At 33.8% G+C, this 11,995-nt stretch overlaps 1 protein-coding gene across 1 annotated transcript; it reads left to right on the top strand.

Moving 5' to 3' along the window:
• Positions 1-11,046: 11,046 nt before the first annotated feature.
• Positions 11,047-11,658, top strand: LOC110625277 (pathogenesis-related protein 1C). The gene has a single exon (XM_021770886.1). The coding sequence runs from the start codon at positions 11,058-11,060 to the stop codon at positions 11,547-11,549; it is 492 nt and encodes a 163-aa protein (XP_021626578.1). The 5' UTR covers positions 11,047-11,057; the 3' UTR covers positions 11,550-11,658.
• The last annotated feature ends 337 nt before the right edge of the window (positions 11,659-11,995 follow it).

Raw genomic sequence — 11,995 nt, 5'->3', positions numbered from 1 at the left:
AGAATAATCTAGTGTCGAATCTAAAGATTCGATCACTATAAGGGAACTACTGATGTAGATCAATATTAAAATATTTTAAATTCGGGTCTCAATAGTCCAAATCACATCAACTATTCAGATACACTATAACTCCTAATAAAATTGTAGAATTCTAATCATAATATGATATTATCCATATCAGAATATTATCCTTATTTATAGGATTCTATATAATATCTCATTTAGGACTCCATAACCTATCTTATTTAAGATTCTATATCATATCTAAACTTTATCTAACACATTATATAAGGAGTTTACAACCTCTATAATTAGGCAAACTATTTTCTCCATCAATAAATTTTATAATTTATTCATAACATATACTGATTTAAGCATCAGAAAGGTTGCCAAAGCAACCCACCAAGTATTTTATTTTATCTTGCAGGTCCATACCTGAAGAATTATGATGTGAATAGCATTATTAGCGCAGTCTAAGGGAAACGATACAAAAAGTTATTGCTCCCCTATGCAACGTAAGAGCACCCTTTTAGGCAATCAATTGCCCACTTAGACAATGTAAGAGCGCCATTTCAGGTAACCAATTACCCACTTAGGCAACATAAGAGCATCCCTAGACGATACCCTTTCATAAACCAATTGCCTACTTAGGCGACATAAGAGCGCCCTTTCAGGCAATCAATTGCCCACTTAGGCAACGTAAGAGTACCCTTTCAGGCAACCAATTGCCCACTTAGGCTACATAAAAGTGCCCCTAGGTGACGTAAAAGCGTCCTTTCAGGCAACCAATTGCCCACTTAGGCGACATAAGAGCACCTTTAGGCGATGTAAGAGCACCCTTTCAAGCAATTAATTGCCCACTCAGTTGATGTAAGAGTGCTCCTAGGTGACGTAAGAGCGCCCTTTTAGGCAATCAATTGTCTACTTAGGCGACGTAAGAGTGCCCTTTCAAATAATCAATTGCCCACTTACGCGACATAAGAGCACCCTTTCAGGCAACCAATTACCCCTTTAAGCGATCTGCATACCCTTATCAATAACTGATACCTGTTGATAAGCGGTTGTCGAAGCCGTAAAAAATAAACCTATTATCAACCAACAAAATAAATTTACAGATAGTGGTAATAGGGTCGAACCACAGGGATTTAACACTACGAATTTTCCTATTAATGACTTGGACAAGTAAATAACAAGTAATTAAAAGAGGGGGGTTTGATTTGATGTGTTAATATTAAATAGCAAGAGAAAGCAATAATTTAAAAAGATGAGAATTTCAATGGGAGAAGGATTCTAGTTGAAGCATGAATCTATTTCAGCTTGTTTAGAATTGATCATTGATCTTTTTAATACTCTTATCTATTTCATAAGTTAGTTTAGGACGTGGAAGACGCTTCTCACAATCCAAATTCCTCCTTAGTTTTAGTTTGATTAGGAAACGTTCGCTACTCAAACTCTAGTTAACAAGTTGCCAAGGAACGTCCTTGGGGCTTTTAGCATCGAACAACTGTTAACTGCATTAGGACTTAGAGGAACCCAACTCTAACCTTGCCAACCGCGTGGTCAAGTTTAGATTATGCAACCGAATATATTTGTGTTTAAATAATCTAAGCAATTACGGACCTAAATTATTCAAACAATATATTACTCAAGCAATTTAAAAACAACAGGCCTTAATTGATTCTAAAAGCAAAGTAATAATTATAAAAAGATCAAGTTGCATAAATATTGAAGGTAAATAAGAGTTTAATAATGGAGATTTAAATCTCCCAATTCATCACAAATCTGAAATTCACCAACTTCAACTAGAAAAGAATGGATTTAGCCACTCATGGTGGACAAAATCACAAAAGGAAGAAGAAAGAAAAGAAAAAGAAACTGCTGTATTTTTCTGCAGAATTGCTGAAGATGATATAGGATGTGATGCTGGTTTGAGTTGCCTCCTTTTATAGGTGAAGAGTCTAAGTTCAATTAGGGTTTGGAGTCCCTATTTTGATTTGGTCTTTGTAATCTTTAATTCCTCTCTTGATGTTGAATTTAATTGCAATTGGAATTCCTTAGGTAAGAAACTCTTTCGTGGCTCTTGGAACTGTGATGGCAGTGTTTGAAGTGGATTTGGACTTCTCAAAATTTGAATTTATGTTTTCTGCACAATTTTCCGCTCTGCTGTCAATTTCTGCTGTCAATGTGATTGGGGCGGGTGATTTGGGCAGATCACTTGCTTGATCTGCCCCAATCGCTTTCTGTGAGTCAGTCCAGTTTTTAGCTTTCTGTCTCTGCGAGTGATTTGGCCAGTCTCTGCGAGTGATTTGGGCAGATCACTTGCCCATATCACTCCTGCCTGTTGCCTCCAGGTTTCTGCTTCAGTTTGATCTGGGCAGTGATTTGCCCAGATCGTTGCCCCAATCACTGTCTGTGAGTTAATCCCAGTTTTCTGCTCCAGTTTGATTTGGGCAGTGATTTGCCAAGATCGTTGCCCCAATCATTTTCCAGCTTTTTCTGCACTTTTTCTCCAATTTTCCATTTTCTTCCTTTTCTTCAAAAACGAGATAAAAATCATAAATTAAGCTAGAAAATGTGTAAATAAGCAATAATAAATATAATAAAAATGTGGCTAAATTATGCTTGATCACCTGTGCAGCTTCTCATGATAACAGTGTAGTACCAGATCTCATCAATATCAAGCTATCAAAGTAGTGAAAACTAAAACATCCCACATCAGTGGGTGAAGAAAAATTTAAGGGGTATAAATTGACCTGCTTAGAAACTACTAATAATTTAGGTTAACAATTTCGGGTCAAAAAGAAAATCAGTTCAAAAGTTATTTGGATCAGTTTGGGCCAAGTTGTCACAATTGGTATCTGAAGAGATATAATATACTTGACCCAAACGATGCCGTAGAAGGAGATTGAGAGAGACATCAACAAAAGAAGAAAACGATGCCGTAAATGGGAAAATGAAACGGTGCCGTTTTATTTATAACTGCAGCATATCCTAGAGGCTTCCAGAACATTGTAGAATATTGTAGAGAGCCCAAAATTGTTAAGAATCTGTTACATTTTAGTTATCCAGCATGTATATAAACCCAATTATCATTCAATGAAAGGCATCTATTTTTTCTCTACCAAACACAGTTATTTTCACATGGTATCAGAGCATATCCTGTGTAAACCACTCTGCCAAAACCAGATCTAGATCTGGAGAAACTCACCCTTCCTTTTATATACATTTTTATCTTTGTTACCTAACAAGCATAATGGCAGAAATTGCTGAAGAAACTATATCAAGAATTGCTGATAAAGAAGATAAGATGATCAAATTGCAGAACTCTGATTCCCCCAGCATGATCCTTGTCAGCTCACCTCTGAACGGAAACAATTACCTAACCTGGAGCAGATCAATGATCATCGCGTTAAAGGCAAAAGACAAGCTAGGATTCATCAATGGAAAATGCAGAATACCAGAACAGGATGATAAAAATTATGAAGAATGATAGAAAGCAGACAATATGGTAATGTCCTGGATTTTAAATGCTCTCACAAAAGATTTAGCTGAGGCTTTTCTTTATGCTACTAATGCCTATGAACTATGGGAAGAATTAAAAGAAAGATTCGGGGATAGTAACGGCCCCCTAATGTACCAGTTAATGAAGGAGATCAGTAATGTTAGTCAAGCAAACAACAATCTCATGATGTATTACATAAAATTGAAGAAATTATGGGATGAATATGCATGTTTAGAACCAATTCCTGTGTGTGATTGTGGTGCAGCAAAGATATTTGCTGATATGGAAGGCAAACACAAACTGATGCAATTCTTGATGGGCCTAAATGAAACATATGATCATGTGAGAAATCAAATTCTCATTATGGAACCCCTACCCAGTGTTAACAAGGCCTATTTTATGATACTAAGAATTGAAAAACAGAGAGAAGCCCAAGGTGAAGAATCTGAAAATAATGCTATGATAGCGAAAGTTCCAAAAAATAACAGAGATAGGGCATGGAAAAATCAATACAAGAAGAAGGATGACAGAATCTGTACCTTCTGCAAGGCCACGGGGCATATAAAGGAAACTTGTTTCAAGCTCAACGGATATCCAGAATGGTTCAATGAACTCAAACAGAAAAAGGTCAAGGGGAAAAACAGCATTGCAGCTCATGTGTGTGAGACACCCCTGAATTGTGATGACAGCTATACCCAAAACAAAACAAACTGGAACGTGGAAACATTGATACAGGAAATGATGAAGTATATAAAGAATCATGGCCAAGGTACCACAAACAGTAATGAGGCTAATTGTGCAAATTACACTGGCTTTGCAGGTATGTCATCACCCTACTGTTACTCTAATGCCTATAAGACTAAAACTATGGGGGAATGGATCATAGATACAGGTGCCACAGCTCATATGTGTAATGACTTATCCTTTTTTTCAAACCACAGAACTCTAACTAGGCCAAGTTTTGTTACCTTACCCGATGGCAGTATGAAGGCCATCACCAAAATTGGAACAGTTTTTCTCAACCATAACATACAACTATCGAATGTACTCTATATACCCACTTTTAAGCATAATTTGCTGTCTGTAAGTCAAATGACACAATCAGACAAGTTCACCATACAATTTTTTCATAACCAATGTATTTTGCAGGACCTAGTGACTAAATACCCGCTGGCTATTGGGAGGATGCACCAAGGATTATACAAATTAAATAAAGAATCATTTAGCCATCAAGGAAACAAGTTGAAGACAGTCAATACAGCATTAGCATCTCAGCATCATCAAAACAAATATGAAGTATGGCATAGAAGATTGGGTCATGTGTCAAGAAATAAGTTGTTACATCTAAATGTAATAAAGGCTAGTGATTGTGATTCCTATGAGTGCACCATTTGCCCCATTGCAAAACAACAAAGGTTGAGTTTTAATAAAAGCAAGATTACCACTGCAGCTTCTTTTACAGTAATCCATGTGGATCTTTGGGGTCCATATTCAGTACTTTCAATCTCAAATACAAGATATGTGCTGACTATAGTTGATGACTATACTAGAGCCACCTGGACATATTTACTGCGACATAAACAATCTGTATTTTCTGTATTGAAGGAATTCATTGCCATGATTCACAATCAGTTTCACAAAACAGTGAAGCAATTAAGAACAGACAATGGGACATAATTCATGAATCAAGACTGCAGCAAATGGTTGAAAGAAAAGGGCATCATCCATCAGAAATCATGCCCATACACTCCACAACAAAATGGAGTAGTAGAAAGAAAACACAAACACTTGTTACAAGTTGCAAGGGCTTTGATGTTTCAGTCAAATTTACCAAAAAAATTCTGGGGTGAATCCATACTTACCGCCACCCACATCATTAACAGACTCCCTAGCTCAGTGATCAACTGGGAAACACCTTATACTCGCCTACATAAAGAAGACCCTAACCTTCATTCACTTAAAACCTTCGGTTGTCTATGTTTTGCAACCAATACCTTGCCTCACAAAACAAAGTTTAAAGAAAGAGCATTTAAGAGTATCTTCCTTGGATATGTTCCTGGAATGAAAGCCTACAAGGTCTATGCTCTGGACCTTAATAGAATCTTAATCTCTCGGAATGTCATATTTCATGAAACCATTTTTCCCTCCAAAACCCAACAGGATACTCATGACCCTCCTAAAACAGTTTTACCTAACCCAATACCAGAACCTGACCTATCAGTCTCACCCCAAATACATACCCAAAGCCCCTGCATAGACACTCATCACAATCATTCCCCCAAAACCCCAGGAACAACAGAATCAACATATGTAGATGAAGCCCCCATCATATCTGAATCACTAGACATCTCAACAGAAGACACTGAAGAAAGGACATACACAATCCTAATGAGGAGAAGCACCAGATTATCAACTAAACCTAGATGGCTAAATGATTTTGTTGCAGCATCTATACATCATGATAATCCTAGTGCATCCCCCAATATCTCAGGTAAAACTCCTAATAACTTACCCTGCTTCATTTCTGAACCTACTTTTACACCCCATTACTTAAGTTTTATGGCAAATATATCTATGCTTCACGAACCCAAGTCATATCTTCAAGCAAAAGAGGATAACAGATGGGTGCAAGCTATGCAGGATGAGCTAAGTGCACTAGAGTTAAACAATACTTGGTATCTGACTACTCTACCAAAAGGAAAAAGAACCATTACTTCTAAATGGGTTTACAAAATCAAGCATAGGCCAGATGGATCTATTGACAGGTTTAAAGCCCGATTAGTGGCCAAAGGTTTTAACCAGCAGCCTGGAATTGACTATATTGATAACTTTTCTCCAGTAGCTAAACTAGTTACTGTGAGAATGTTCCTAGCTATAGCTACTACCAAGACATGGCCAGTGCATCAGTTGGACATCAACAATGCATACTTACATGGACATATAGATGAAGACCTATATATGTTACCCCTAGAAGGCTATGACATAGCTAAACCAGGACAAGTATGCAAACTTATCAAAAGTATCTACGGTCTAAAACAAGCAGGGAGAATGTGGAACAAAGAACTCACCAATTGTTTGAAGCAGTACGGATTCATCCAATCCGCCTTTGATCACTGCCTGTTCACAAAATCACAAAAGGACAGCTTTTTAACTCTGCTCGTTTATGTTGATGGCATACTCATAGCAGGAAACTCAGAGAAAGACATATCTGATGTAAAAATATACCTTGACAAACTTTTCACCATCAAAGATTTGGGTTATGTCAAATACTTCCTGGGACTGGAAGTTGCACGTTCTGAAGCTGGCCTTTTCCTTCATCAAAAGAAATATGTGTTAGATATCCTTCAAGAAACAGGATTTATGCATGCTAACACATCTGACTTCCCTTTACCACAAGGGCTTAAACTTGATAATACAACAGGACTGATTTTGACAGACCCAGACAGATACCGAAGACTAGTGGGTAAGCTGCTTTACCTCGGAGTTACCAGGCCAGACATCTCATACGCAACGCAGCACCTCAGCCAGTTCATGCAACAGCCACGACAACCACACTGGGATGCAGCTCTCGACGTCCTCCGATACTTGAAAGGCCATCCAACACGAGGCCTATTTTTTCCAGTCCAAAATAACTTCAAAATCCAAGCTTTCTCCGATGCAGATTGGGCTTCTTGCACATTGACCAGAAAATCCCTCACCGGCTACTGCGTTTCTCTCGGACAATCCTTGATCTCCTGGAAAATAAAAAAACAAAACACTGTTAGCAGGTCATCCGCCGAAGCTGAGTACAGAAGTATGGCGGCAACAGTATGTGAAATTAAATGGATCACTTATCTGTTAAGGGATTTTCATGTCGAACCAGATCTTCCTATTCCTCTGTACTGCGATAATCAAGCAGCCCAACACATCGCAGCCAACCCTGTATTCCATGAAAGAACGAAGCATCTGGACATCGATTGTCATATCGTACGCGACCATCTTTCCAAAGGTTTCATCTCGACAGTACATGTGCCATCTCAACAGCAGATCGCCGATTTGTTCACCAAACCCCTGGGTGCGGCGCATTTTCAAACCCTCCTGTCCAAGATGGGATTCCACAAAAATTAGGGCATCTCCATCTTGAGGGGGGCTGAAGAGATATAATATACTTGACCCAAACGACGCCGTAGAAGTAGATTGAGAGAGACATCAGCAAAAGAAGAAAACGATGCCGTAAATGGGAAAATGAAACGGTGCCGTTTTATTTATAACTGCAGCATATCCTAGAGGCTTCCAGAACATTGTAGAATATTGTAGAGAGCCCAAAATTGTTAAGAATCTGTTACATTTCAGTTATCCAGCATGTATATAAACCCAATTATCATTCAATGAAAGGCATCTATATTTTTTCTCTACCAAACACAGTTATTTTCACAGTATCAGAGTCTGGTTAGGTAAAAAAAATTATACATAACTAGTGGGTCTGCAAGGAAAGGGTTACTCATGTGAGACGAGGTGGAGCCGCCCAAGGTATTAGCGAACCACAATACCCGAGGGCCCGGTCCTGACTTAACAATTGTATCCGATTCAATTACGATGAGGACGTCGCAAAATTGAGTAGAGGAGAGTGAAACGTTGGAGAATACAGTTAAAACGTCGCAAAAATATTTCAATTCATATAATGATATCTAACATTGAAGAAAATTAAATTAAAAATATAAAAATTTAAGTATTTGACGGTAAAAAAATAAAAATCTATTTATTAGTTACAGTTAAAACTTGGAGAATACAATATAACTTACCTATTTTTTAATTAAATTATAGCTCAAATTCAAAATTTTATGGTTCTGAAAATAAGCTATCATTATTAAGATTTAATTAAAGCATTTTAAATTACGAATTGACTTATTAATGTAAATTATCATTTGAATTATTAGATGAAATCATTACTATAGCCAGACGCCGTTATGGGCTGGTTTCGGTTAGGAATCAAAGGTTTGATGTATTTTTTGAATCAAATCAAAATTAGTTCGATTTAAAACGGTTTGAGATGGTTTTATTTTTTTTATATAGTTTTTGTTCGGTTTCGATTTGATTTTAAAGTGGTTATGGATTTTATTTTTTATAATTTTGATTTTGATTCTAGTTTCAATTAAATTTAAATTATAAATGGTAATCTGATTTTAATTTTAAAAAATTTAAAAGTAAAACTTTAAATAAAATATAAATAAATAAATATGTCTTTAAATATTATTAAATATATATTTTATTAAATAAGTAAATTGTATAAAATATATTTAAAATTAAATTTAAATTTAAATATTTGATAATTTAACTTATTTACGTATAATTTTAAGTGGTATAATTTTACAAAATATTTATTTTAAAAATAAAAAATTAAATCGAAATTGAACTCTAACAGTTTTAATTTAATTTTGATTTTAGTTCACATGAGAAAAACGGTAATCGATTTTCCTAATTCAAAATTTTAATACCATTCAAAAATTTTAACTTGATTCGATCCCGAATTTAAACGGTCTGGTATATGTCTAACTATAGTAATTAGGGGTGAGCATTCGGTCGATTCGGTTTAAAACCGAATTGAACTGAATAAACCGAAAATTGAAATTTTAATATTTATAAAAATTGAATCGAACCGATTTTGATCACAAATCAAATCGAACCGAACCGATCTGATTTGGTTCGATTCGGTTCGATTTGATCGGTTTCGATTTTTAATAAAATTTTATTTTTTACACTTTATTTTTAATATTTTAAAATTTAATTAAAATATTTTAATCTTAATATAATTTAATTTCTCAATATTATTGAAAATAACATATTATTATCATTAATCGGTTCGGTTTGGTTTTTTTAATTTTTTTCTGATCAAAACCGAACCGAACCGAAATAACCGAAATTTTTAAAATTAAAAATCAAACCGAATCAAATTGAATAAAAAATAAAATAAAATTTTAAAATTAATTCGATTCGATCGATTTTTTCAATTTAAACCGAATACTGCTCACTACTAATAGGAATATCCTCCCTTCGTGTGTGAAATCCTTAAACGCATCTTCAATTTGTTTCCGAGTTGTTTTTGACACAATGGATGATTAAAACCAAAATTAGAAGTTGGATATTATTTTCCTTTCATCAAATGAGTGATGGATTTAAATTTTTTTTTTTTTTTACTTTTATTTCCTTTCGTCCCTTATTCTTCGTCCCATTCAAAGCAAGGTGCCAGCAATCCAATTTGATATTTTATATATAAAAACTAAATAAATTAGGGAGAAGGCAGCCAAGCCACCTGTGACTCTACAGTCCACATTGAAAAATTCCTAGATAATCCTCCCATAATCAAGGTTTTGTTTTTAGTTGTGTATGATTCACACGTGTAAGGATATTCAAAGCCTAACATTTTAATTTATTACAATTTCATGGGCATAACGTAATTAACCATAACCACTCCATTACTTTACACTAACGGTATATGCATTCAGTTGGAAAATTTCGTTAATCTGTCCCTTAAGAATATAATTATTAAAATTTAAATATAATTAGCAATAAATGAAATTAGTTTTTAATTTGTTATATGTTATTAAAATATGATTAATTTATATTTAATTATTTAAATTTTTATATATTTAAGTAATCAATAAGTTTTGATTTGAATTTAAATATTTAATATATTAATTTTAAATAATATTGTATATTTTACCAGAATCAAAACACCAGCAATAATGGAAAGGTCATAAACCGGACAAAACCTCAAATGGGAGCATGTGAACGTGGACCCATACGTGTAGTTTTTATTAAAATTAAAATTTTTTACATGTAATTAAATTATATACATTTCACAAAATTAATAAAATATAATTAAATATAAAATTTATTATAATTTAAATTACTTTTTATTGATTAATGTTTTAAAAAATTTAATATTTATGTATTTTATAATTTTATTTAAAAAATGTTTGGTTAATATTGTAAAAATACACAAGGTTTAGGCTTTTGCCGCGAATATTCGATTGGTATGGTTTAAAATTGAATTAAACTGAGTAAATTTAAAATTAAAATTTTAGTATTTATAAAAATCGAATCGATTTAATTTTGATCAGAAATTGAATCAAATCGGTAATTCAATTTGATTTGATTTGATTGATTTGAATTTTTAATAAATTTTTTTTATTTTTTATACTTTATTTTTAATATTTTAATTAATTAAAATATTTTAATTTTAATATGATCTAATTTATTTATATTATTAAAAATAATATATTATTATTCGATTCGATTTTTTTATTTTTTATTTTTAATCAAAACCAAACTGAAATAATAAAAAATTTTAAAATTAAAAGCCGAACCAAATTAAAATAAATAAAAAATTAAACTGAAGTTTTAAATTAATTCGATTCTATCCATTTTTTTCAATTTAAATGGAATAGCCCTCCCTCCAGCCTTCTATGATTTAGTGCTCTTAGAAATTGCATTCGAAACAGTGCTGAAACCTGCCTATAAAAGACAAACGATTATCTCCACCATTCCAACAGCAATCAGCAAAAAATAGACCAAAATGAAGCTCTGCAAGCTCTCATTAGCCCTCTTCCTTCTCCTCAGCATAGCCCTAATAACCTTTCCCTCTCATGCCCGAGACACCCCACAAGATTATCTGGATTCTCATAACGAGGTTAGAGCAAAAGTTGGTCTTGAACCTCTAACTTGGGACGACGAAGTAGCAGCCTACGCCCAGAACTACGCAAACCAACGTATTAGCGACTGTGAGCTTGAGCACTCCGACGGTCCTTACGGCGAGAACATTGCATGGGGCAGCGGTGACCTTCTAGGCACAGAAGCTGTGAAGATGTGGGTTGATGAGAAGGTTTATTATGATTATAAATCTAATTCTTGTGCTTCAGGCCAGATGTGTGGGCACTATACTCAGGTGGTTTGGCGAAACTCGGCTCGTCTAGGGTGTGCGAAGGTAACTTGCGATAAAAATGGAGGAACCTTCATTGGTTGCAACTATGATCCTCCTGGTAACTTCATTGGAGAGCGACCTTACTAAGGGTTTAGAAATTTACTTATCAGTAGCACTGTATTTTATATATGATCATTAAATAATTGATAAGATATAGATTTGATAAAAAAACTTTTTTTACTATAAATAAAAAATAGCGACAAAATTTAATTTATCAATTAAATTATCGATTACTAATTAATTATTTAAAATATTAATGATAAAATTATCCACCGATGAAAAATTAATTAATATCATACATAATTTGTTGAAAAGTTATCTTGTTTGGTACATAAAAAATGAGAAAGGTGTTTGATTTAATTTACGAAAATAAGTTTATAAATGCTAAGTGCATCTAATACTTATAAATTATTTAAATCTCGTAAATATTTAAAATTTTAAATAATTATATATTTAGTTAAAATATTTACTAAGTTTCAAATAAGCCATTAACATGTTTAATAACAAGTAAAATAATTATATTTATTATTAAA

The sequence above is a fragment of the Manihot esculenta genome, chromosome 10 (assembly GCF_001659605.2).
Source record: "Manihot esculenta cultivar AM560-2 chromosome 10, M.esculenta_v8, whole genome shotgun sequence".
NCBI lineage: Eukaryota > Viridiplantae > Streptophyta > Magnoliopsida > Malpighiales > Euphorbiaceae > Manihot > Manihot esculenta.
The sequence above is the reverse complement of the archived record's forward strand: the minus strand, read 5'-3'. Positions and strand labels throughout refer to the sequence as shown.

What these genes read in the sequence shown, in the direction of transcription:
- LOC110625277 (XM_021770886.1), top strand. Translation starts at nt 11,058, where the DNA reads ATGAAGCTCTGCAAGCTCTCATTAGCCCTCTTCCTTCTCCTCAGCATA.